We start from the raw sequence: 26,272 nt of genomic DNA on the forward strand, positions 1-26,272 counted from the left end.
AAAGGACACGTGGGAATGGCACACAGCTATGCCAGGGGACGTTCAGACGGGACATTAGGAAAAATTTCTTTATCATGAGAGAGATTAAACTCTGGAACAGGTTTCCCAGCATGGTGGTTGATGCCCCACGCCTGCCAGTGTTCAAAAGATGTTTGGATAATGTCCTTGTTAATATGGCTTCACTTTTGGCTCGCCCTGAAGCGGTCAGGCAGTAGGAATCAATGACCACTGTAAGCACCTTCCAACTGAACTATTCCATCCTATGCTATCCTTAGTCTAACAACAATTAGCAAGAGGGATAACAGAGTAAATTCACTGATTTTCCCACTGTGCACTCAGCTTCTTGAGCCATCCCAAGCAAATGGCCTAACCCACCAAAAGAGACCTGACACTATGCAACTGTTAAAATAGCAAGAGACGCTCTGGGACAGAGGCATTTGGGCTTACAGTGGGGACAGAATAATGAACAGTAGAAAAAAAGTGTGCAGAAATAAAATGTGGCAAGATTATGGATCATTTAAAAAAGCAACCTCCATTCTAGAAGAGGAGAGCTACTAATGGCTTTGGATTAAGACATAATAGCTACTTTGACCAGATTACTTCTTTAAACCATGTCTGAGATGTTCTCAAAGAGACTTCAGTTTGTTTGTTTGTTTGTTTTTTACAGACACCTCAAGCACTGGCCTTCATCCCTTAAAGAGGCAATTCTTTTATTATAATTCAGACCTCTTACATCCAAACACATTGGGTGGAAAACCTGCATTTACTTTCCAGCACGGTCATTCAACTTTATACAGTGTTGATCAGATAACTGACACAGACCACTACCAGATTAGTAACGAGTGGCAGCCATAGACAAGAGCACACCAGCCACACTCCTCCAGCCCTAGGAGAGGCCCTCTTGGCTCTCAAGCTGGGCACATAGTTGTTACACCTCAAATCATGGACTCAACAGCTTAGTTTGGAACTCGCTTGCATGGCATCAGGACCCTTGGCCCCTCACTTACTGACCCCTCACACAGCTGCCACAGTTGCTCTGCATACCTTGTGTTTTTCCTCCTGCATTCTCCACATGCTCAAAGACCCTTTTGAAGATAATCATCACTGTACACCAAATTTTTATTTCCCCAAATTCATTGTCATAACAGAAATGATCAAAGCACATCTCTAAAATAAAAGAAGCCAATGTTCATAGACCTACCATGAGGCCAGCTACAAGACCCATGGCCTCGTGCAAGCACTTGAACACATGAATACCTCCTACTTTGTCAGCTGTTCGTGTGCCTTTTCAGTATTGCTACCCTGAAGTTCATTTCCATTCACGTAAATACATCTCTGAACCCAGTATTAGGCAGACAGGAAATCTGGTAATGGCAGTAATTTAGCCATCATCCTTTATCTGAAAACCTTGGGTATTATTTCTGTTATAATAACACACACAGACCAGAAAACCATTGTGTGAAACAGGACTTCAGCTGAAGCAATTAATTACTAAACAAGGAAACAGACAGAGATTCTTCTGTTTCATCTTTTGCTCAAAACTATCACGATGCTATGCAGTGTCCATTTTGCTATACTAAGTTATAGGTAAATTCTAGTTTCTGAAATTTGAGTACATTTCTAGTTTATAACCAAGATTATATATTATTATTGAAAATATTTACATCTGAAGAACATTGTAAACGATAAAGAAAATATTGGCACTTCTGCTCCCCTGCAAACATCACCCTTTTTCTTTAAAAGGATGAAACAGGAAATTCCTCTGCACCACAGTTTATTTCCATCAGTCATCTCAAAATCTGTCCAAGTTAAGCCCAGATGCTTACCTTTCTATTCCCTGAAATAGGAAGGCACTGTTTGCACTGTTCACTCCTCTCACTAGCTCCCCTCCTCTCACTAGCTCCCCCTCCTCCTCTTTATGTTTGAAAATCCTATTGATGCTGGGGGGGGAGGGCAGATGCAGAAAAGCCAATGTAGATTAAGGATGAAGAAAGATGAGATTAAAATACTCCTTTGAGAGGCATGTTGCAGGTTAGATATAAAAAATGTTAAGCAGGCAGATACACTATTGCAAATAGCCGTGGTTGGCATTAGTCAAGACAAACTGAGAGCAGAAAATTCAAGATTCTGGTGTGGTGTAAATGCCAACTGACATAAAAAGTCTACAGTGTTGGCTTTCAAGAGAGGGTGAGTGTGACACAGAGGTCCAAATGGTTAAATTAGTCTTAGCCAAGAAGCATTTTACAACATCAGCTATGTTAAGTTTCTTTTGGGAAGCAAAGGCTTTGACAGCCTAAAACTGGTGCCTGACCATTCTCACAGTAAAGTATTTCTTCTTAATGATTAAGCTAAATCAATCTTTTATTAGTTTAAAATCATTACCTCGTCCTATCGCTACGCTCCCTGATAGGACATTTAGATGTACTTCCCATCTTGTTTATCCTCGACAGCTCCCCAGTCAGCAGGTGCGTTTCTCCAATCCCCAGTTCGGAAATTCCTGAGCACCCCACTGTGCACCCAATAAATACCTGGAGGGCTTTGCATGACTCTTCCTAGGTGATCCATAACGAATTCCTTCATGCTCATTAGCAATGTATCCAGCTAGACACTTCTTTTCTTTCAGCAAGAAGAAAGGAAGCAGCATAAGACACATACAGTGAATACTGGTGCATTTAGGATTTTTTTCTTTGTTTTTTTTTGAGAAAGCGATAGAAACCTGCAACATACTGTGTGAAGCCAGAATTTCTTTTACACTTTCTGGGACTAAAGAGGCACTTGCTATGTTTCACACAGGGTACAAGAGAAGAAACGGGAGTTTAGCACCAAGAACTTCTGGCTCTGATCCAAACACCTCTCCTTCAGAAAAAAAAAATATATATATATATATAAAAATAAGGAATCCTTCATCGTGCACAGATGAAGATGCTACTATCAACACCCTGCGTATCGCCATTCCTTCAGGCTTGTGACCTAGGAATTTCTGCATCTCTGTTTACGTTTCAGTATCTGACAGCCCTGCTACCACAGTACACAAGCATCTCCCTGTGTCTATCTTACAATGTTCCTGTCCTACAGATTCTTCCTAGCTGGCCTTCACACTTGGTAGTACCCAAATGCTGTCTCTTCTTCTCTACTACTTTTAGGATGGAAGCAAAATAATCCAGGAAGTCTTAAACCTTCTGAAAGTATCAACCCAACCTATACAAAACAAATTTTTGTCATTTAATGAAATCCATTTTGGGGATCCTTTGAAGGCACATACTTGGCTTATTTTTCTTTGCCTCGTTTTATGCGTTGTCACCAGCTTTTATAGTCTCTTATACTAGCTCTCTGCTTTGTCACATCAAGTTCATTTCTTCCCCATATCAGGTTGTCACCCACTGTTCTTCCTCCTTGTCGACAGAACTATACAGGAGTGGGGCGATATGTACCTCTTTTTTTTCCCAGCACTGTCCCCACCTCAGTGTTACACTCATACTCCATAGAGTTCCTCAGCACAGCTCTAAACATCAGCAGCAATTGTTCTGCTGTCCTCCTACAGTTTCTCTATGGTCCACTCAACCACCTCACCAAAGGAAATTAATAATTGCAAGGTTAAGAAACACTTTAGTTCCTTAAAAAAAAAAAAAAAAAAAAAACATGCAAATGAACTGGTATATATTAAAAGTCGCACAACCACACTATTTCCTAACACCCCACCTTTCCCATTATTTTGCTCTTTTCCTGATTTTATGGCCTTTGGCTTAAGGGAAACCCTTGAATATCACTTAGCACAGTGGTCTTTACCAGAGATAATTAGCAGTAACAGCCCTATTGACTATTTTGTGAACCTTAAGGAACAGCAATAAAAGTTAGACTTAGTCTGAAAATTTCACCCCCTGCTGCTAACAATACACAAGACAGCTAAGAATGAAAAACCAAACCAAAACACTCTCCCTGGGCAGGTAACAGACAGCCTTTGCTGTGCCTACAGTGTAATTTGCTTTGTACACAAGCTTCAATTTATGGGAGGCTCACACTAAAAAGAATTAAAAAATTCTAGAGAAAAATGCAGTTGTATAAACCCACAAAATTAAATTAAAAAAAAAAAAAAGTCTCTGAAACTACCTTTACCTCATCCTCAGCATTTTATGCTGTTTTTGCAAAAAGATGCAAAATTGTTTACATCACTTGTGGTGCCCGACAACCAGCCTCTGTTGAAATTTTCTTGTGTGTTTTCATAGGTACACATACATACACACATCTATATTCCTCATGGCACTACAAACTTTATAAGCATTGAAGAGAAAGCAAAATTATGAAGCAAGCAGAGGAGAAGACTTTTTGTTTTAATACAGATGGCAGATGTTTTCAAGGCAATCGTGCAGAAGGTATTCTTGCAACAACCTACCAAGTTACCTCGTGAAACACATGCGTCCAAACTCTTTTCCTCTCAGTTCCAGCTGAGAGAAAACACCAAATCTGTACTCCTACAGCAGGTCAGTCAGATTAGAAGAAAAAAGAAAGACCCACACCCACAGATGCATACCGATATTGCTACTAGGGCAAGGCACTTAAATTTATCCTAGATATATCAAAATGAATAGGAAAAATAGGACTGCATTTCCTCTGTGAAGACTGGCCTTCTCAGTAACATTAACACAGAAATAATCTACTGTGATAGTGCTACTTTGGCCTGTTTGGAGCAGAAAAAGGCTCTCTCTTTCTACTCCAATGCACTGACCATTCTTCTTACTCACTGCCTCTATGAGATCATCTCAACTGCTGGAAAAAGCAGCTATTATCTGACCTACAAGATGACTGATGAAGGAGAACAGCTTAATAATTAGGCAGATAATGGAGCTAGGAAAGCCACTGAAATGTGGTAGCTGTGACCCAAAGGAATTAGCGCTGTGGAAAACAAACTATGCATTTGAAAGCCGGAGTGAAAGCAGCACGAACAGCTTTATAAACCACATGACGACAGCAAGCGTGGACTTCAGGAGGAGCATCTCTCAAGAAGCGGCCAGGAAGAAGAGGAATGGCAAGCCCAGGGAGCAACCCAGAAGAAGGAATTTTGATGACTATGGGAAGCAAACATCCCTGATCCTGCTCACCTCCTGCCAAGAGCATCAAAAATCCCAAAGTACCACGGGATCACAGGAAGTCAAACTAAGCAAATAAGTCCCCCAGCCCTTTGCCCACAAGGACAGCCCTGAAGTCAGGCCTTCACTCCAAACGACACTAACGATGGAGGCAGCAGATTAGAGCTAAATTCTTCTTTTGGCTAGATACTACGCTAACTATAGAAATCAGCTTCTTTTTTAACCAGCTAGCTACACAGGGATGAGGCGGATGTCACAGCAAGAACGTATAGCACCAAGATGCTATTTTTACAATCATTTCAACAGCATTTTACACTACCCTCAGCACGGCTTATCTAAGTGACCACCCACAGCCCTATCAGGCAGTTCACAAAGGTCTCCAGACAAAAGACTTCTCTCTAAGAGGCAATTGGTTAAGGACTGCAGAGCAAGCAGTCTTGGCTCCAGGTTCTTGTAGCTGGAGTTATAAACTCTATTGGAAACAGTTTAATTTATTTTCAATAGTACCGAGGCTAATTTAGTGTCTAATTAGCACAGTCTAATTCTCAAAAGATATTAAGCCTACTATAGTGAGTCTAATTCTCAAAAGATAGCAAGCCTACTACACTGCTAGAAACAATGTGTACACGTCATACTCCATTCCAAGACTACAATTAGACTTACAGAGATGAATAAAAATATTAAATATTACAGAAACAAGTTGTTCATTAGTCTAGATGCAGGCTGTCTCAGTTACCACAGCACCAGAGACTACAATGCCAGGCTGCACACACAATACAGCAAGTTACCCCCAGAAACTCTTGACGTGACTGTCAGGCAACAACACACCCCCCTCTTGAACTGCACATCTCTGGGGAAAACACTAAATACCAACTGACTTGCATAAAGAGAAATGATCTCTCTTAATTAACCCTGAGCTTAGGTACCTGAGGCCCTATTTCCTCTGTTGTGAAGACACCACAGAAAGAAAACATTTGTGTGATTATTTTTTTTTGTTTTCAGAAACCGAAGTCAGGCATGCGTTTGCAAACGTGTATACAACACAAAGCTAAACAGCCTTCCTAAAAATATAAACTCCTCTCTTCATTTAGGATCTTTTTTTGAAAGTTTAGTCCTTGTTGCCTAGGTAACCCACCACCAGGCAAGACAAATTCTAACCCCCAAACTGGCCCTACTAATTTAGTACCCAAACAGAGTCATGCATTGTGCAGCTGCCTCCTCTGCTCAAGTATGCCATGTGGCCTGCTAAACATCTCCTGGCAATTGCCTAAATTAACCTCAGAACGACCCATTTTCAGTATCAGTAGTTTAACACCTCAGAATCCTCAGATGCACGTAGGAAGCTGTAGGAAGCTTTTGGATCTTTTTTTTCTTTCACGTGCTTCTCTCCTTCTGTCCATTCTCTGACTGCCATATGACAACCTTAGACATTTTCTTTAATAATCAGAACTCATTACAAAGATGCTAGTACCTCTAAGTGACCGCACAATCTGCTCTGTTTCATAGGGTACCCTTCTAAATATCAATTGCAGATAAGAACAAAAGGGGAGGGTGGTGAACAAGATTTCTGTTTTGAAAAAATAAATTAGTATTTCTGGATTTTTGCTGTATAGCAGAAGAAAAGACTCTGAAAACCTTGTGAGGAGGAAGAGAAGCAAACATACAGATGGGATTTGGGAAAAAGATTCAAATTTTTTCCTTCTCTGGTTTGAAATAAGGAGGACCTTCAGCACAGGTTTTTCTACATCCTAAGGGACCACCCAGTCACTAGACCTATTCAGGTCAGAAAGCATCTTCTCTCAGCATAAATCCTACCCTTTACAGATGAACAAATCATGATGATGAAACAAATTCCTTGAAATCATTTATGCGTGTGTTTGTGAACATGTGATCATCCACCAGTGACAACCTTTTTCCCCAACAATCAATTCACAAATTTCTGGCCAGCACTAACAGAAAAATCTCAAATACAATTTCTGACTTGCTAGCATAAACATCAGGTAAGCATACTGGCACTTATAGAACTAACTGTGGAAAATCATTTTGAAAAAAAATATATTTTTTAGGTAGATGAAGTTAGAAATAATTTTATTCTCCCTATGATTTTTTAAGGAAAGGAAAAAAGGGCCTTCTGGCAGTGGAAGGTTTTCCATATCCTACATAGCCTGCAGTGTTCTCTTACAACATTTAAACCAAAACTTACTCTATTTACCACAAGTCTGCAGAGATCTAAAGTACTGTATGCGGTGACCAAACAGGAGAAATTTCCATACAAGTGACTTCATTACATTAGCAGGAGGAATTTATAGGGAGGGAGACCCATACAGAGTTTCACTTGAGTGCTTGCAGGCTGCTTTACTGATTACAGCACTTGTAACTGGAGGAGCCAAGTGAAACAGAGCCACCCTGAAACAGAATTTCCCCTTCAACTTCCCAGCTGTTTAGTCTGACCGCAGATAAATCCCTGCTTTGACAGGAGCAGTGATGGTTAAGCAAGATGCATTTTTGAATACCACAGGGTTTCTGAACACCTCGTGTCTACAGTTTAATGTTGCATTAGTCAAGGTGTCTTCAAGATCTGGAAAGAAAGGTAGCAGTAGTGGATTTAAGATGGGTTTGGTTGCAATGCAGGTCATGCACTCACAAACTGTTCACATTTCCAAGCAGAAGTTTAAGCCCCTCTCACCCCCCTCAAGCTGCAACAGGACAACTGTTTAGTTTCCTGAAGCAGCTAGTTCTTATTGAAGATGAAGAATGTGGGCTTTTTTTAAATTAAAAAAAAAAAAAAAGCCTGCATCATCAGCCAGATCTGTTCTTTATTTGGTTCGAAACATAATCCCAGGAACAGTTTTCTCAGTACCACTGCGAGAGCAAGAAAGTGGGGGCGAGGAGGTTGGGATGAGCAGGAGGGGGAGTATCGGGAGGAGAGGAGGAGGATCAGGACTATCTTAGGCAGGCATTGCTGCCAAAGGGTTTGGCACCCAGCCACTGCTGGAGGCAAAAGCCTTCGGCTGTTATGCCCCATTATAAATATAATTAGTTTTTAAAATGACAACAACAAAAAATCCAAAGCAAACAGAAGACAGTACGCTCTCAGTGTCTACCAGTTAGATGACTCTGTCCCCACAGGTTACAGCCTTCGCTCTCCTGACCAAGTGATGCAGGACTTTCCCTTCCTTTGCCACATCCTTTATACATCCCTTACTCAGGAGTGCAGGGGATGCAGAAATGACAGCTGATGAACCATAAATAATTGACTGCTGAACAACAGTCTTACCCACAAGTTCCTCGTTAAATTTCTGTGCGCAGTGGCTGTCAAAGGCTGTTCTTTGACAGCCACTGCGCACAGAAATTTAACGAGGAACTTGTAGATAAAGATCATCTTAAATCATTTTGATATTAAGTTTGCTATTTTCCCTCAGTGCACAGTTACATGTTCTGCTACATCCTACTCCCAACAGGGAGTGAAGTAAGGCATAAGAGAGTAAACAGTGTCTCTGAAGACAAAGTAAGGAATTTAGAGCAAATTAAGTTTTCTGAAATAACTGCTTTGATTTTTTTACATGCCAAAGGGTACAAAGATTAGAGAAAGTACAGCAATGTAAAACTTCAACATAGGCGAGGAGTCATTCCCAGTTTTGGTGGTTTGTATAAATGGACAAGAAAAAAAAAAAAAAAACATGTGAAAGGAAGTAGAGAATTTTTAAAACCATCAACTGTTTGTTTTGTTTTGTTTTCTCCAAAGGCTATACAGATCGGAGATAAGGAGAAAATCCTTTTTCTTCAAGTTTTATGTAGGGTGGGGTGTGGGCGGGTGTAAATAAGTAAGTAACCCGCAGAGGGCAGGAAACCCACAAAGGCTACTGCTAGTGTGTATAGAAACAGAGCAGTCTTTCTAGTTTAGAAACAGCTATATTGTCCTGGTTTTTGTCCTGAGGAGAAAAAAATCCTAAATCTCATAAACCTTCATTGAAGAAGCAGAGATATTTTGAATATTTAAAATGTTTAATCTCCAAAGTTCTTATCAGGCTTTTCAGCTGCAATAAGTAATAGTAAAAAAGACAGCTTTAAGCAGCTATTAAAATTAAATAGTGTTTCCCTGAAATTATGAGTATCTGTCTTCATTTCTCTAGTTCCTATATCTCCAAGGAATCCATCCAGGTTGAACAAGGCCCCTTTTTTTTTTTAATCTACAATGCAAGTAAAACTAAATGTCAGAACTGAATTCTGGGTTTGGGATTTTTCCCCTACCCATGGGAGGGAACATAGGATCCTGATGCAATACGTGTAATGCATACTGATCACAGAGCAGCGCAAAGAGAAATTAGGGCACATAATAAATGCATATGAAAGGAGACATGAAGAACTTCAGGATTACTGGTGGTAGACTTCCCTCCACAAGGACTAAAACATGCTGATTACTAGCCATCAAAGTATCTGAAGGGAGACTGCGTATGCCCTGACTCTCACCATAAATTCACGATTTGCAGAAAAAAAGCTACCTTATCTTACTGATTCAAGAGGATATAGGCAGCACCTTCTCATGAACAGCTAGGTTACATTCTTCCTTCCCCAACCTCACTCAGCATTGTCATCTCCTCACACAGACAGAGTGTATGTAATTGTTCTAGTAACATGATAAAATGAAATTTTAACATTTAAAACTTTTACTCTGAAAAACAGAACCAATTAAAAGTTTAAAATATGATTACAAACATTAACTGAGGCCTGTGATTACCAAGCTATTATATTACTTAAATCACTGTGCATCTACTGCATAGCTTTAAAGAGTCAAATACTAAACCCAAAAAATTACCAACTATTTCACTGGAACCAGACCTTAGAAAGCTTTGTTTGCTCCTGCAAGAACATATTTTTACTTTTTAAAATTTTTCTGTAAAAATACCTCATTTATTCAAATAATGGGAAACAACAATTGGGAACTGAACGAACACGTGTTTCCCTCTCTGTCTTTGAAGAATGACTGAGAGTAAAAAGAATGAGATAAGAAAAAAGATGAGCAAATTAATTTTATTGAAAATTTATCAAAAATAGATATTTAAAAAATAGTCTTTTTTTTTTAAAGTATGTTCCCACAAAATAAATATGCAATATACTGTAGCTTATTTACAATTTTTAAAATTTAAATCAATTATTCTGCAGTTCAATTGAAATCAGTTTTTAAACAAAAACTGTTTGACATAAGTTGCAAGTAAAAGCAGTCTAATACATGAACATCTGATGCATTTCTAACATGATAAAAAATGTAATTTCTCACACCATAGGCAAAAACTTGTGTTTATTTCATTATGCAGGAGATGGGCAAGTTCTTCTTTCCAGACACATTACAGTGCTATTAATTTGTATATCTCAACTTGAACATTCATTTTAACTTTTTTTTTTTTTTTTTAACCATGCCTCTTAAAAATACTCATTGCTACATGTCTAAACCATTTGTCCTGATATCTACTGCAATTCTCTCTTCTAAAATTGTTTATTCAGGGTGCATGTAATAGTAAAATGTTTCTTGCCAGAAGGGAGGGAAGGGAGATGATAACGTACTGTGTTTCTTCAAAAGTTGACTGTCATGCTGAGACAGAGTACAGGCATAGGAAGAAAGTATTTCTTCTAAATTCACTAAATTCAGAAGAAATAGATTCTTTATGTTATCCAAAAGTACGACAAACCGAAAGTTTAGCTATCAGCTTCTATGTGCCAGCCAAGTCTGTGTTACCGCTGCACTCCCATCAAACAGCCACTGCGCTGAATGCCTAGCTCTGTGCTGTTTTCCTTAGCGATGCCTATCTCCCCAGCATTTGGGAACAGAGCCTAGGACTAATTCCTAAACAAGTTTCTTCTTGTCAGCATATGTAAGTTGCTCTTCGGGCAACCTGTTAATTTGCCAGCATCAAAAGTGACAATTTGGCACTTGTACCAGAGGGGTGCTTGTTTGCTTTTTGCTTTTCAGTATGCCTTGGGCCTGCAGGTTCATAAAAAATAACACAAAAAATAAACATTCATAAAGACAACTGTGAACTCACTGTCTTAAAAGAATAATTAGAAAGCAAAACTCATTAGTAGAGAGGGGGAAGTTTTATACAAGGCGCTGCTGATCCTCAATACCACAGAGCACAGTCACTATTCATCTCACCAAACCTGAGCAATATCTAGATAAAGTCTAATCCACTGCTTAGTTTTCTGGTTTCAGACCTCAGGCATAACATGGAATTTCCTGCATCTCCTCCCAAAAGCAAACAGCCTAGGGAGACTGGCTAACTGGAGCATACCAAAGATTTTTCTTCTTACTTGAAAAATCTACCTAGGGCTTGTAAATCCTTTTCTAGTCAATGTATCTTTGGGAAATCACTGTTTTTAAAGTGGGAGTGCGTAGGGGGTGAAGGTGGGAATCTTTCAGTAAAATAAAGTTATCCCTCAACAGTTTTCATTCAAGGATAGTCAGCGTAGTCCATTACAAGTTAAAAACATGACACTTGGGTTTTAATAGAAAAGGTCATTTTTTCTTTTTTCCCCCCTGTGAAACAGCAACAATGCTGCAGTGATACGTGCCTTTCAATATCCAGCAAGAGGAAATGCCTTATTAACACCTTTATTTATATATAAGAGCTTCTGAATGGCAGTCTTATTAAATGTGTTCCCTATTTCTAGCTTAGCAGAAACTATTAATTTTACATTCCCAGCGCACTTTAAATGACAGAAGGCTAATACAACGTAAAGGACACAAAACGCAGTGGAAAAAATAAATCAGGCTGAATGCAACAATAAGGATGTTTCTTTACCATCAGCTCCACATATAGCTCACTTCATAAAGTGCATTATGCCAGCTCAGACATCCTACTGTCACACAAGCCCCCGTAACATCATTGCAGTTGTCCTGAGTATGTATCAAACGAGCAGCTTTCCACAGTGACAGCATGCCTACCTTTCCTATTGAGTCTATTTACAAAAATCAGCAGCAGAAACTGGGTGCAAGCTATCCCTCCATCTCTTGTACAGGACGTAACTGTTGATGTATTGGCCCAGTTGAGGTGTTGAACTGCTGATTCTAAATCATTTATATAAATGCAAAGACAGCATTCTTTAGAAATACATGAAATCTACAAAATATAGATGTGCCGGGATCTACAACAAGATCCTAAAAGCGTGCTGCAGCCAGATTTTTTTCCCTAGCAAGCTGTCCAGCCAATCCATTACATCTGAACAAAGTTGGGTAACAACACTTCCTTAAACACATTTCTTGTCATCCAGTGCTACAAACCACTGAAAAAACAGAGCTACCAACATATCTGTACTAAGAACTAAAAGTATTTCACCTTGGAAGATTTTTTGGAAATCTGCAGGGAGATTAGTGTCTATCAACTTGGCTATCATATAGAAAATAACAGTTTCTTCTCACCTGCCTGCTTTGCTTAGAACTGAAAGACACGAGACAGGCAGCAAAGCAGGGTATCACAATGAAAGCTAGAAAACTAATTCTCTTGGATTTAAACCTATATTCATCTTTCTTGCATTAATAACAGTTTGATGAGCTTTCACTGGCAAGGACTGCCCTCTACAGTTCCTGAGCCCTACTAACAGGGTTGAGTGCATGAAGCATTACCCACAGATGATGAAGGTATGAGTTTGGAAGCACTTATGTTAATGGATACTTCTAAGGATGTGAAAGTGCAGGCTTATGTCTTTCAAGGATGTTTTCAGTCACCTCTAGAAGTTCATGGTGATTTGGATGGGTTCTCAATGATAGGAAAAAGGAAAAGGAGAAAAACAAACAACAACAAAAAATCACACCTATCTTCGATGAAGAGTATATGTGGAACCAACATGCCAGTCACCCTAACCTTATCGCTAGGAGGATTATGTAAGAAATATGGAAGAAAATGGTACTTCCGATCCATTTCAAAGCACATGAAGGACAAAAAGGTGACTAGTAACAGACAACACAGATTTACAAAGGGCAAAGTGCATTAGAACAATGTGATTACCTTGTATTAGGAGATGACTGACTTTAAGGGAAAGAAGAAAGGATTGGATATTGTTTATATTGCCTTTAGCAAAGCAGTTGACAGTCTCCTACAGTATGCTTATTAGCAAGATACCAACTGGTAAGTGGAGAATAAAGAGTGCAGAAAATTGTCTTGGACCATCAGGCTCTACAAATTTTTCCTCTCAATGGAAAAACATACAATTGATGGTCAGTTACAAGGCAACCTACTAAGCAATCACTATCAGGGCCAATACTCCCTAACATTTTGTTACCAACTTGGATAAGAAGTTCATGAACGACACCAAGTTATGGGGTGCTATTCAAAGGGATAGAGATACAAGCTGACAGGAATACCATGAAGTTCAGTGCAGTTGCACACCCGGGGAGCAATAACAACATGCCACAGTAGGGCTATAGGGGACTGCCTTACTAGAGAGGAGGCTTGTGGAAAAGTGGAGGGGAGCCTGGCAAACTGAACGTGAGTCAGCCCTTGGGGCAAAGGCAGCCAATTGCATACTGAACTATACAGTTGAGTAAGTGTACAGCCAGCAGGTGGAGAGAAGTGTTTATTCCTCTCTGTTCAACACCCTGGAGACCCTATTGGGAATACTGTGTTCAGTTTTGTGCCACCAGGTACAAGAAAGACATTGCTGTACTGAAATGAGCCCAGGAGTGGGTCACCAAGATGACTAAGGAGCTGAGGTACATGGCATACATGAAGAAACTAAGAACTGATCTTTTCAGCCTCCAGAAGAGAAGGCTTCAAAATCTGTTTATTCACTATTTCTACAGGTAGCACAACAGGCCTGAAAGCAGGATCAGTCCCTCACAGGCTCCAGGTGAGTGGCTCTGCTGAAGACTGGGAAACCCGAGAGCACCCTCATGTGGCTCGATGTTGCTATGAGCTTTTCTTCTATATATTTTAAATAAGATCCTACAGCTATCAACGTAAGTTTTTTTGTAACAAGTTCCAAACTGCCACTTTATCCTTCGACTCTCCATTTCTGATTTTATTTTCAATGTCTTATGAAAAGGATTAAATACTACTGCAGAGAAATAAGGGGGGAGTAACTGTCCCCACCGCATGCAGAACCACAACCAAACTGCGGATGCAGCTGGATGTCATTCCATCAGGCAAACATCCTAGTTTCACACAGAGACGCTGTTACAAACCCCTCTCCTAGGCTCCCTTCCTAAAAGGCCAAAAAAAGCACTATAAAAAGAGTCTAACAAGGGAGTGTGTACTCCTGGCAAGAAGGTATTTAACTCCCCTTATGTCTACTTGCAGTTATGCAGGGACAGAGGCTGTGACAGCTGTGTACCAGCAACAACTGTGCTTTTATTACGTATTTAACTACCCAACAGTCATATGGGGATTCAGTAACTAGAAACTATGGTGTGAAAGACAAACCTTCAATGAAACCAAAGCGATGCCCACATAACTGGCAAAGAGAAACTGTGTCTGTGACTCTGCTCAGGCTAGTGAGGCCTGGATGGAGCAGCACGCTGTAAGCACCCGCAGACAACCGCATTGCACATCTGCTTGTCTGCTAGCTGGACGCTCCTGTTCGACCTAGACAAATTGAGTACTATGACCTGAGGGAGCCAGAGAGCTGACTGAAAAAAGTTTACAGCCGTCACAGGGCACGCGATGTGTCAGCTGCGTCCCAGAGTGTGCCAACTCACAATTTATCATGAGCCAGCTGATCCCCTGAGTGAAGTGAAGGGACAAAAGAGGTGAACATGCAAGTTACTCACAGGGCTGCCACGATGACTGTGCAGTGGTTTAACTCAGCAGGCAGCTCAGCACCACACAGCCAGTCACTCCCGTCCCCGTGGGATGGGGGAGAGAATGGAAAAACAGTAAAACTCATGGGTTGAAATAAAGACAGTTTAAAAGGAAATGGAAGAGGAAAATATTATTACTATAATTATGATAAAATAATACACAAAGCAATTGACATTCCGTGCAATTGCTCACCACCCACTCATTGATGTCCACCCAGTCCCAGAACAGCAGCCAACCTGCTCCCTTGCCAACCCCCCCAGTTTTATTTTTCAGCATGACATCGGGTATTATGGAATATCCCTTTGGCCAACGTGGGTCAGCGTTCCTGGCTGTGTCCCCTCCCAGCTCCTGGTGCACCCACCCCCATCCTCCTCGCTGGCAGGGCAGTATTAGAAGCTGAAAAGTCCCTGGCTTAGTGTAAGCACTGCTCCCTGTCAGCAACTGAAAACATCAGCATTATTCCCATCCTAAACCCAAAACACAGCACCATACCAGCTACTGGGAACAAAATGAGCTTTATCCCAGACAAAACCAGGACAAAGTGGAAACAGCACAGAGTAGCAGATGTGCCTACTTCATTCACGTCGCTCTTTTGTCTTCATTACTATGCAGGTTCTAACTCTGAACTTACCTGCACAGACATTTTACATTTTTCACCCAAAGAAAATAAGTCATTTTAAATATTAATGCAACAGGGAGATCATCTGCATTTTAGTTATTACTGTTGCTTTAAAACTCCTTACTTGGATAACTTTCTGTTTGGGCAAAAAGCAAGGTTCAGGGTTCAGTAGCATGGAAAGTTTTAAACCCAGCTTCACATAAGAGAGGAAAACTCTTGTCATCTACTGGAAGCGTCCTTCAAAGCGTTTAAATATTTACTTGGAAAATCAAACAAATCACATTCACTTTGGGATTCATTTGTCATGTCAATGAGACCCTTTGAAACAGTTTCACACAATACATCTTTGGAGCAATGTCTTGCTTAGTGTTTTCCTACTTCTGTGACAACAGCCTCTAATTCTTATTTTACTGCAATTCGGTGAAACAGATTAAGACATTTATCCACAAACTAGGTGACCTTTAGAGGACCTTCCATCTCAAATCATTCAATGATTCTATGATTTGTTCTAAAGCACATCAAGAAAAAATAAATTAATCATGTCCTTAACTTTCACAGTACATTCTCGGATTAATGCTTCAACATCTACACTAATAGTTTTTGTGGATAGCCAATCTTCATCTACAAAAAGAATAGGCTGAATGTTTACTACATAAAAAGAAAAAGAAAGTAATACAATGATCTCCGGAGTCTGAAAGCACATTGAAGAATATTTTCAGAAAACCAAAATAAACAGGGAAAAGGAAGAAGCCAATCTCTCCTTGAACAAAATTTTCGTTAGAACTCATTAGAAGACATTGTGAGAATGTCCTCATACCACCGGAAAATACAGCAAATATTCCCCTTAACTACTCTCTAAGTGAGTTTTCCAGAGCTGTAGCAAACAGAGCACCTGAGGACATAGCTCACCCAGTTTAATAACCCCCTGCCAGTCAAAGTATGACTTATGCTGTGATGTAAAGCACTGTATAGCCCACTTGTATGCCCACTTGGGCATACTTCTGCATGTGCACTACACACAAATACCTCAAAACATCTCTTACTTTGTTTGCACCAGTAAGAATTACGCCATTTGAACAGAGAACAGACGTGCCAACCTATCACTAAATCTCTGAGCATGAGACTACCCTTTTTCCTTAGTGATAATGCAATTCATCTCATTATTTTGCTAAGCAGCTCCAAAATGACCTTCAGTCACCATTTATTAACCAATTGTTTCAGATTTAAATCAGTTAGACTAAGATTAAACGTTTTTTTTCCTTACAAATGTCAACCTTTTTAAGCACTTGAACCACAAAGCAATAATTTTTAACAAAAAAAAAAAATCAGAAATGAATAAAAGGTCACATTAAGTTACTTTTTTTCTGTTTAATTTTAACCACATGAAGCATTTTGAAATAACACACTCAGTCATATCTATGAGCAGAGGCAGCTGATTCTAGCTCTGCCACTGTAAATAAAACATTTCTGAGTACCAGTAAAAGACAACAGGAAGATAGGCGCAAAAAGGATAGAATTGTTTAAAGTTTACTTTCCATTGGTTAGTGTTGCAAGCCAGTGAAAACCACTACAAAGTAGAAAACAAACAGCAAAATAAAACAGTTTCATACAAAGTCCAGAAAAAATGTTTTGAAAGCACACAACAAAAAGGTACTTTGCAAAATACTGCCATCAAACCAATTTAAGATGCGTTTTTGTCCCTAAATCTGAAAGGAAAGATCCAGAAGATTAATGGTATAATCTATTTAACCCTTACAGGTTTGGTTTTATGGTTTCAAGACAGTACTCAGGTTAATGCTTCTCTTTGTGTTTCTCAAAGCTTGCTCCAGTTTAATTAACTGTTGATAAATATAGTATAGACTTTTTTGCACCAGGAATACTTTTCTTTACCCTGTATGTCTTTAATTGATCCCTTATTAGCTTGAGAATTGCAATAGAAAATAACTAGTATCAATGTGAGATTCTTCATCAATTCATTTTAAACCAATATAAAAGTTGACTTTGGACAACTTTTGTGTCTGCGGCTGGTATAATTACCTTAACATGATACCCCCAACTAGTTAAAAAAAAAAAAAAAAACTTCACAAAAACTGTCTCCCTAGCTACTGAGAGCTGAAAACACTACAAAGCTTGTTTGCACCTAATACTTCCTCTTCCTCTTAGGCAAATTAAAAGAACATAGATTCCAATTCTGAAAGTGATTACAGTTGGAAGCTCCCAATTTAGAGTGTTACTAATTACCAAGAAACAATTTTGAGGCTACTCTAATAAAGAGAGGAACAAGCCAGGGGAAAAAAAAAAATCACAAAGATGCAGGCATTTTGCTGAACATCGGATGTTGTGGGAAAATTCTTATCTAGCATTCTGAACAATGCTGAAAGATACTCCTGTATTTTCCATTGTTTCCTCCAGAGGCAGGGCTAGAAGAGGAGGAATATGACTATGACGATATGGATCCCTGTATCACACAGTATTTTGCTTTTCTACCTTGGGGAAGGAAAAAGAGAAAGATGTGAAACACACAATGCAATGAATTCAACTGCCTTCAAAAACTGATTTCTGAAGTAGAACTGTAAGCACGTTTTCCACTATGTAGGTTAAAAGTGAGGAAGGGAAAATTAAAACGAAACCATGCACCAGACTTTAGTATGTCACACAAACTTAATGCAAACATTTAATATAGTAGTGATCATGCAATTGTTTCTAAAAATGGTTACAAAAAGTGGCAAAGCATGAAATAGGTAGTTGAAAAGGCAACTTCATGCAGAGTGAGTTTGGACAGTACATACCCAGATAGGATCTCTTGGGAGGTGCTTTAATTTCTTCATCCTTACTATCTGCAGCTACATAAAAAAAGTTGAGGGGGAGAAAAAAAGGAAGGAAAGACAAAATAGACTTGTATGATTAAATGAAACAGTGGGTCTTTTAGTTCAAGTTTAGTCAGTTAGTATATTTTGCTTATAAAACATACAAGCCAAAAAAAAAAATATGACAAATTTTAGTCTCCATGCTTTCTGTAATGCTTCCACCCAGTGACATTAAGATAGGGTCAAGCAGCAGGAAGGCTCAGAACAGCCTCAGTGTACATCCCCAACAGCAATTTACTCAGGGGGAGAAAATGAAGACTTAAAAACATTGGAAGAGAAAGCTAAACTCTCACTTCATATGTTTCTCATGATCACAGAAAACAAGTTGTTAGCCCAGCAACATTGAATATGTACACACACATGTATAATCTGTTAAGACAATACAGGTGCATTACCTCCTGGAAAAATACTGCTCTAAAATAGTTTCAAAAAGCCTCAGCTCAAGCTAATCTTATCAACAAGGACAAAGTAGACCCCATCTGCAATCATTCTGCATCCTAAAATTTTTAACTCTCCTTTTCCTGCCAGTTGAAAACCACATATTGTGCAAGAGTGTTTTCCAGTGACAAAATCAGAGCTCTTCAAGAGATCAAGATGCTATAATAAGATACAAGTTATAAAGCAGTTTAAGAAAATAAGTAGCTGGAAGGAAGATAAAACTGGACAAATGACCAGACATAATCATCTTTGCGTAACACCAGATAACCATGTAAGGAGCCTTCACTGTACTGTAAGAAGAAGAGATGTCTAAGAACCTGTTTTTAACAAAAGTTGCCCGCTGGCTTTCAGCATAGTTCATGTACTCAGGGTGCTTGACATCTGGCACAATGCCTTAGGCATAACTGCAACTGAATCTTTGTTGAGAAGAGAGTGAAGGCTTATTTTGGGGAAGAAAAGGAAGACCCTTAGTAGAGTGCCACTCCAAGCATATGAAGACTCTGTCCTGGCCTGTCAACGTTTCCAAGAGTGACTAGATGCTTTTAGCAGTCTGTATTTGTGAGCAACTTGCTTCAGCCTCCTGAAAAGGCCTTGATTCTGGAGTCAAGAAATGAGTCAGGCATGTGGATTTTGTTCTTCTGTATCTAGCTCTCTAGCATGGTAGCATCATTATGACCCAGAAATAATACAGCATTTTGAACAAAACCACCTTTAACAAAATAAAGCAGCACTGAACCTTGAGCCTTTCTGTACTGAGTCAACAAGACAGCATAAATACAGCTGGACAGACACCAATTTAAATACCAGCAATGAATAAGGAGAGCTGTTACCACAACAATGGTGCCTGGATATCTACATGTAAAGCATTCAAGATTGAATTAAAATGGTGTTAAATAAAGTATAAAAGATGGTAAGCTATTATTCATGCCTGTTGACTTCATCTGAGGACTTCTTCACATAAACACTACCTTTCATAGGTAGTCACATGCCAAGAGAAAACTGGCCTATCATTAGAGGGTTTAAAATAAAGTTTTTGTTGTTCTCTTGATGTTTTGTTTTTTTTTTTCTTTCAATACAGAATAGTTCAGTTAAAAACTGGCTATACAGTCAAGTGTAAAAAAAAAAATACAACAATTGGACATATAAAGAGGGCTTATTCTCTTTTCAAGCAGTACCTGCATTTTAAGGCTAAATTTATGTATCCAGAACAAAAAGACAGAGAAGACAGCACCAGCACAAGATGGGCTCTGGCACTTTCAACTTGCTTTCTCTTTGCAAGACTATTATTAAGTGACCTTACTTTGAGAATAATGAAAAGAAAAAAAAAAAAAAGGAAAAAAAGGAAAACCAAAAGGGTTGTTAGACACTGGAACAGGCTGCCCAGGGAAGTGGTGGAGTCACCATCCCTGGAAGTCTTTAAAAGACGTTTAGATGTAGAGCTTAGGGATATGGTTTAGTGGGGACTGTTAGCGTTAGGTCAGAGGTTGGACTCGATGATCTTGAGGTCTCTTCCAACCTAGAAATTCTGTGATTCTGTGTGAAAAGGTAACTCCGACATAGTTCAAGATATACCGATAAAAATATATACTAATGTGACAAGGGAGGAACCACAGCATTTACTAGTAATACAAGAAAGCAGTAAGAACAACTTCACTTTCTAAATATTTTGGATTGTTTTGTAGAAACATTCAGAGGGAGGATAGAAATTAAAGAAAAAGATTTAAATCGAAGACCAGCCATCTGAGGGATTATAAATGACACTATCATACAGAAATCTTGCACTTTCCACTCAGGATTCTGAAAGGTTCATGAAAAACACTGACTTCAAACCTAGCTTCCCACTAACCTGGTGAACTATGAGGAAAGAAAGTAAGTACACAGATTTATCAGTTTGTCTGAATCACCATAAAACTTAAGATAAGATTAGAAGTAGGATTAGAAATGCAAATCTCACTCGACATGCTTGAAATATAAACCCTCTTCTGCCTCACTTGAAAGGAGTTTAGTATGAAATTAAATGTTCTGAGACATCCCAGTAGAGCTCGCAGAGGGTCAATGTCCTCAGTGTGTCTGTTCTGTCCAGTCTGATGACATTTGAGATTGATTTTTAAGTAAGAGATGAAAAATTATCACACATAAGAAAAGGATTTTAACTGGTCTCAAAGTCTGTGGGAAGATGCAAGCATTCCAACAAAAAGAAACAATTAATGTCCACAAGTAAAAATCAGTCTCTCTAGCTACTAAAACAAGTAACAAGCTGAGTTTCAGGAAAAAGGATCAAATGACACAACACAACCTTGAGGAGTTTCCACTACCTGGTATAAAAAACTGTATGTCTTTCAGGAAGGGATGTTTAAAGAAGGCTATATGCTAAACTGAATAGCCTCCCTTTTTGTCCAAAGGTTACTGAGGAAGCCTGCAAGAGCGTGCATAAACGTGCACAAGGATAATTTCACCTCATAAAGTGCAAACAGAGAAACCTTTCTGCCAGTTCATGAAACGCAAGCATTGAGAGGCAGAAAGCATACACATCCCTCCTAAATACTCCCCGGATTTAACTGCTGCTAAATATGGATGAAACTAAGTTTTTAAAACATTCATCCTGCCAGACTAACAATAGTAGAGGACACGGCAACTTTTGTTCAGGAGGTGCAGTGCAGTCCCCCTTCCACATGAATTTACTTAACTGAACAGTTTCACACTACACTCCATAGTAAGCAGGGATAGAAGTAGTTTCCTCAAGTATTAGATACATTACCCTACCGCACAGTCAGTATCCACTGCCTTGAAGGCCATGAATATGTGGAACTAAATCAGACCCTCAATTTTTAGGGAGTGAAGGAAGAGAACAGATGGAGAGAATAAATTATGCATCCATATTGGTAAAACAACTGCCAAAATTTTAGCTGATAGTATTAATTCTGATCTTGTTGGTAATAAGCTGTAATATAAAATGTTGTAAGTCAAAGTCATTCTAGATAAAAAACAAAAACTATCCCTTTCATGTCATTATCTGGGGGAGGGGAGAAAAACAAAGACATTCTGCAGAACAAGAATATTTGATTACATAAAGGATAATAGTCTGGTCCCAGCTGGAAGTATCAATGCCTAAAAATGAGATAAACAACTATATAAAAATATATGTGAAAGTTCCCAGAACTCCCACACTAAAAAAAAAAAGTATACAAAAAGACAGTTTTGCATCTAAAATATGACAACATCTGTTTTTATAGCCAATAATTTATTAAGCAGAAAATAAATTCTGTGCAAAAGCAAGTGTTGGCAACTGCAAAATAAGATCTCAGATAATAGCGTATGATCAGGATCTAACTCCCACCTAAGAACATGGTAGAGAATACAATAGAAGAAAATTTCTTATGCAGGACAAGATCTTAAAAAATATCCAGGTTAGCATAACTGCATGACAGCCTGTGTCCTAGGGCATGATGTGAAACATTAAGAACTCCTACTTACAGACTGAACCAAGACCCATTTAAAATAAAGTTAAAATGTTAAACATTCATCTGGGAGGAAGTGGTTTCAAAAAAAAAAAAAAAAAAAAAAAAGTTGAAGTAGCGCTACACTGATTCATCAAGAAAGGAGACTGGGTTGCAATTCAGGCAGAACTTTTGTCCAAAACAAGTGCAATATGCTTTCAAAAAGGTTCATTCTGCAACAACTAGTTCCTGTCACTAACCTGCAAAAGAGCGGCGTTTTATGTTTAGGTCGTTGGACACACGAACTTCAGTGCACAGTTTCAGCATCAGTAACATAGTAATGATCATGATAATGCTTTGCCACAAAAGAGGGGATTCAAAACGCCTTCCAAACCTAAAAAACAAAAACAAAAAACAAAAAGGAAAGGAAAATATATAAAACATCTCAAAGATGACAAATGTTGCATTCAGTTACTTTCATTCTTTCACCCTAAGCACCAGAAAAAGTAAATCCTAAACTACCCTTACTGTAACAGTTGCGAAAGGCCAGGAAGAAAAAGTCACTAGCTAAAACCAGATGCACATACAGTAGGCTCAGAGTCACAATCCCCTTATAGGAGTAACAAGGTTGTTGGATAAAACATCCTTCCTGTGGACTGATCCTAGAAATTCTGAAAATAGAAGCTTTAGTTTTTGTTTCTCAAACCAGCAGCAAACCTATTATAATGAAAGGACAGGCAGATTCAACAGCAGTTGAAACAGCACAGAGACTGGAGGGTTGTGCTGCACTGAGATCAGCTACATGTTCTCTCTATATATTTAGCCCATTGATTTCACAAGGACATCCGTGCAAAACTTCTCTCTCTCTCTTTTTTATTGTTGAGGACATTTGTCCCATAAAATATACCCACAGCTCTTAGCTTAGTAGGATTAACATAACTTCCTCCTATAGAAAAAGAAAATAATATATAAGCCTCATGCTTTGTCTGCCTCCAGATATCTGAGCAGCAGGTCAGCGAACCACACCAACTCACTCATCAGGTTATATCTAATTTGGACCAAGGTTTGGGAAAGAAAGAAATCTAAAAGGTACCAGAACTGAACATTCACACTTTGTCCTCTCTTGCCCTTTCCTCCTCTTCCACCCCCAGCCCCAAATTCAATTTCCATTTGCTCAGAGATGATGTGTGGTGGGGCCTACTGAGCTTTCCTGAACGTAACACAAAAAGAGAAATTTGGATTGTGGTGAGTCTCTGCTGAAGGGCTTTCTCTTCTATGCTTGCATAAGGTTCTGCCAGGTGAAAACAAGATCCTTCAGTGCAGACTCGTGGCTCCAAGTTTCTCTTCCTGCATTGCTTGATGAAGTTCAGCAACCCTCACCATGTTCCCTAAATGGATTAGGGGTAAAGGGTGGAAGCTTTACACATGCAGCCCTAGAAGGATATTAGATTAACAACAGGAAGGCTACACAACACATGGAGCTGCCTCTCTCTGCTCAACTCTTCTGGGTTTTATGCCTTGAGGACAGAGATGCTGAGAACGGAGAAGACGCATTGCTGTACTCCCCAGCTCCTTCAGCCCACACCATGTTACACGGACCTTTCAAAAGCATTTACTGACACCTTTATCCAAGCACATCAAGCTGCCAGAGACCTCAGCTACATTGCCATCTGCAGCCACGTCCAAGGCCATGATAACTGCCTCTAGACAGTGCCTGCTCTATGGTAAGAAATAATTTCTTATGCCTGGGCTAATTCAGTGGCAGAGCTCTGTTGGTAAAAAGAGGTTCATCATCACACTCTCTTACATGATACTGAATTTACAGGAATTACAACCATTCCAACAGAGCTATATTTTTTTTCTTGTTATGAATCAACTGATAAGGGGCAGGAGACCAGCTTCCTTGGAAATCTTCCTGTACAGAGCAGCCAACCAGCCCACACCAAGGAAAGTGTACAAGTATTCCCTGCCTAGTGGCACAGCCAGAATACTACAACACCTTGAGCCTCCACGCCATCATCAAAAACACCACTGGAAGAGTAACAGTGACATATATTTCACTAGGATATAGAAGTCCTACCCTTCTTCCTACCATCTTTGTGGTGGGTCACAACAGCCAGTATCTTAACACATTTGGAGGACATCATGAGGAAGGGAGTAAAGAACACAACTGATGCAGATAACTGCAAGCACAGCATGCTCTGACCTTCATTGTGCTGGGAAAAATGTAAGGCAGAAGGACCAAATTTGGCCCAGTCTATGTCCCATGCCCGCGATACCAAAACTCATGCAGCCTCTGTTGCTGACTGTGGCCAAGGTCCCCTGAACCACTGCAATCTGCTGCTGTATGTGCCTCCTATTCAGGGAATGAGGAAGAAACAGCTAAAAATTAGTTAGAATTAACACTCAGTTAAAAATGTTTACACCAAGCTTAAAAAACCCTCTCCAATTACAAATACGTTTGCATGTAAAGTCATAAGGTATTCAAGAGGGGCTGAGCTAGCAGTGCAATAAGCTAGAAACTATTATGACAGTAAATCCAGCACAGGTTGCTGCAAGGTTAGTTTCTCCCCGCTGATGAGACCATCGGTGATTCAGTAATGGCTGTGTGACAAATGGATGGCTTAGAGTACAAACATCCACCCACTGCAAACACACATAAGCAAGGCCACCTGCTGTCTCGTCGTAACAATTTGCCATCACTACAGCCTTAATGTAAATGAGACTGGAAGTATTATGGCAGATTTTTTATCTCTTTGACAATTAAAAAAGCACATCAGAACGCTCAACACACAAGAATTGTTCTGTAAACAAGATTTGTGAAGATTCTTAAAAAAAAAATGAAAACACAGTGGTTTCCTAAGAACTAGTACTAGTTATATGTGTGAAATAAAGAAGAAGGTAGGGTCTTACATTTTATTAGTATTTCAACAGCCTTAAACTAATTATCGTGTGGTCAGGTGATGAAGACAAGAGGAGGAGACATTCAGGCCACAGCAGAAACTGACTAGTCATTGGCAAAACTATGTAATTCCATCAGTACGCCTCAATCCTACTGCAACAATCCTGCTAATCCAGTCCTGTGAAAAAGCAGCCCAAACTAGACTAAACAGCATCTCTTTTCCTAAAACATCTCCCAAAAGAAGTTGGTTGCTGTTGGTGCAACCAGATCACCACCACCCCGACCGCATGGTTTCCTCCTACGCCCACGGCCACCATTCCAGTGCTGTCTGCTACCCCCAGCAAGGCCCAGCCCGGGGCAAGGCTTTCTCTTTGTGCTGTGCCCCTGCACAGGACCATCACAGCACTGCCTCGGCTCACAAGGGCAGTTCTGCTCACTGCAATAGTAGAAACCACCAAGCAACCAAAGCTACCACAGGCTTCACCACCCTGGTTCAGCTTTTCCAACTCTTTGGGAAGTTAAAGATGCAAAGCAAGATGGAAAGCGTGCAGGACACTGTATGCCACCACTTGGGCCACAGGAAAGACACACAGTGCCTTTCTGAAAAGACAGCCCACACAATCACAGAACGTAATCAGCAAGAAGCTCAAGAAAGAAACTAGTTTAACAACAGGATTTCTTTATGTGAGCTCCTCCTTGAGATGTAAACTTCCAGGACACTACAGAGCACCCAAAACAAGCATCTCGCTTGGGCATACAAAGTCCTACTTTACTCTTCGTACAGAACAGCAGTGCACTTTGTACTTGGCATTTATGAGGAGGAGGAATTGCATAGCACTTTTGCTCTCAGTACCTGAGCAAGACTCCACTAGCAGACCACAGGTAAAGCAATCTCTCAACGTTACATTTCCAGCATCATCTCACCCTCCCCGTGTAGAAAAAGCTACCAGTATTCATTTTAGTAACAGAAGTCTTAGAAGTTTCTCCTTCCCACAGTATGTCCTGCAGACCCCACTGCACTACTACCTGAAGTCAAAGCAACACCCGACATCAGGACCAGATCCACAAGTAGCACCATAGGTGTTGCAGCAAAATAAACAAACGTGTAGGAGCCTACCCCGTCCAACAGCAAGT

At 39.7% G+C, this 26,272-nt stretch overlaps 1 protein-coding gene across 2 annotated transcripts in view; it reads right to left on the reverse strand.

Moving 5' to 3' along the window:
* SLC66A2 (solute carrier family 66 member 2) overlaps nt 1–26,272 on the reverse strand; it is a 50,470-nt gene that overhangs the window by 19,179 nt on the left and 5,019 nt on the right. Inside the window, exons 3-4 of one of the 2 annotated variants that reach the window (XM_027451190.3) lie at nt 22,497–22,630; nt 18,284–18,337 (exon numbers count right to left, since the gene is read on the reverse strand). In XM_027451190.3, the coding sequence (XP_027306991.3) occupies nt 18,284–18,337; nt 22,497–22,630 (188 nt within the window). The remainder of the gene's footprint in view (nt 1–18,283; nt 18,338–22,496; nt 22,631–26,272) is intronic. The other variant, XM_072033347.1, reaches the window with a different exon arrangement.

Source organism: Anas platyrhynchos, chromosome 2 (genome assembly GCF_047663525.1).
Source record: "Anas platyrhynchos isolate ZD024472 breed Pekin duck chromosome 2, IASCAAS_PekinDuck_T2T, whole genome shotgun sequence".
Taxonomy (NCBI): Eukaryota; Metazoa; Chordata; class Aves; order Anseriformes; family Anatidae; genus Anas; species Anas platyrhynchos.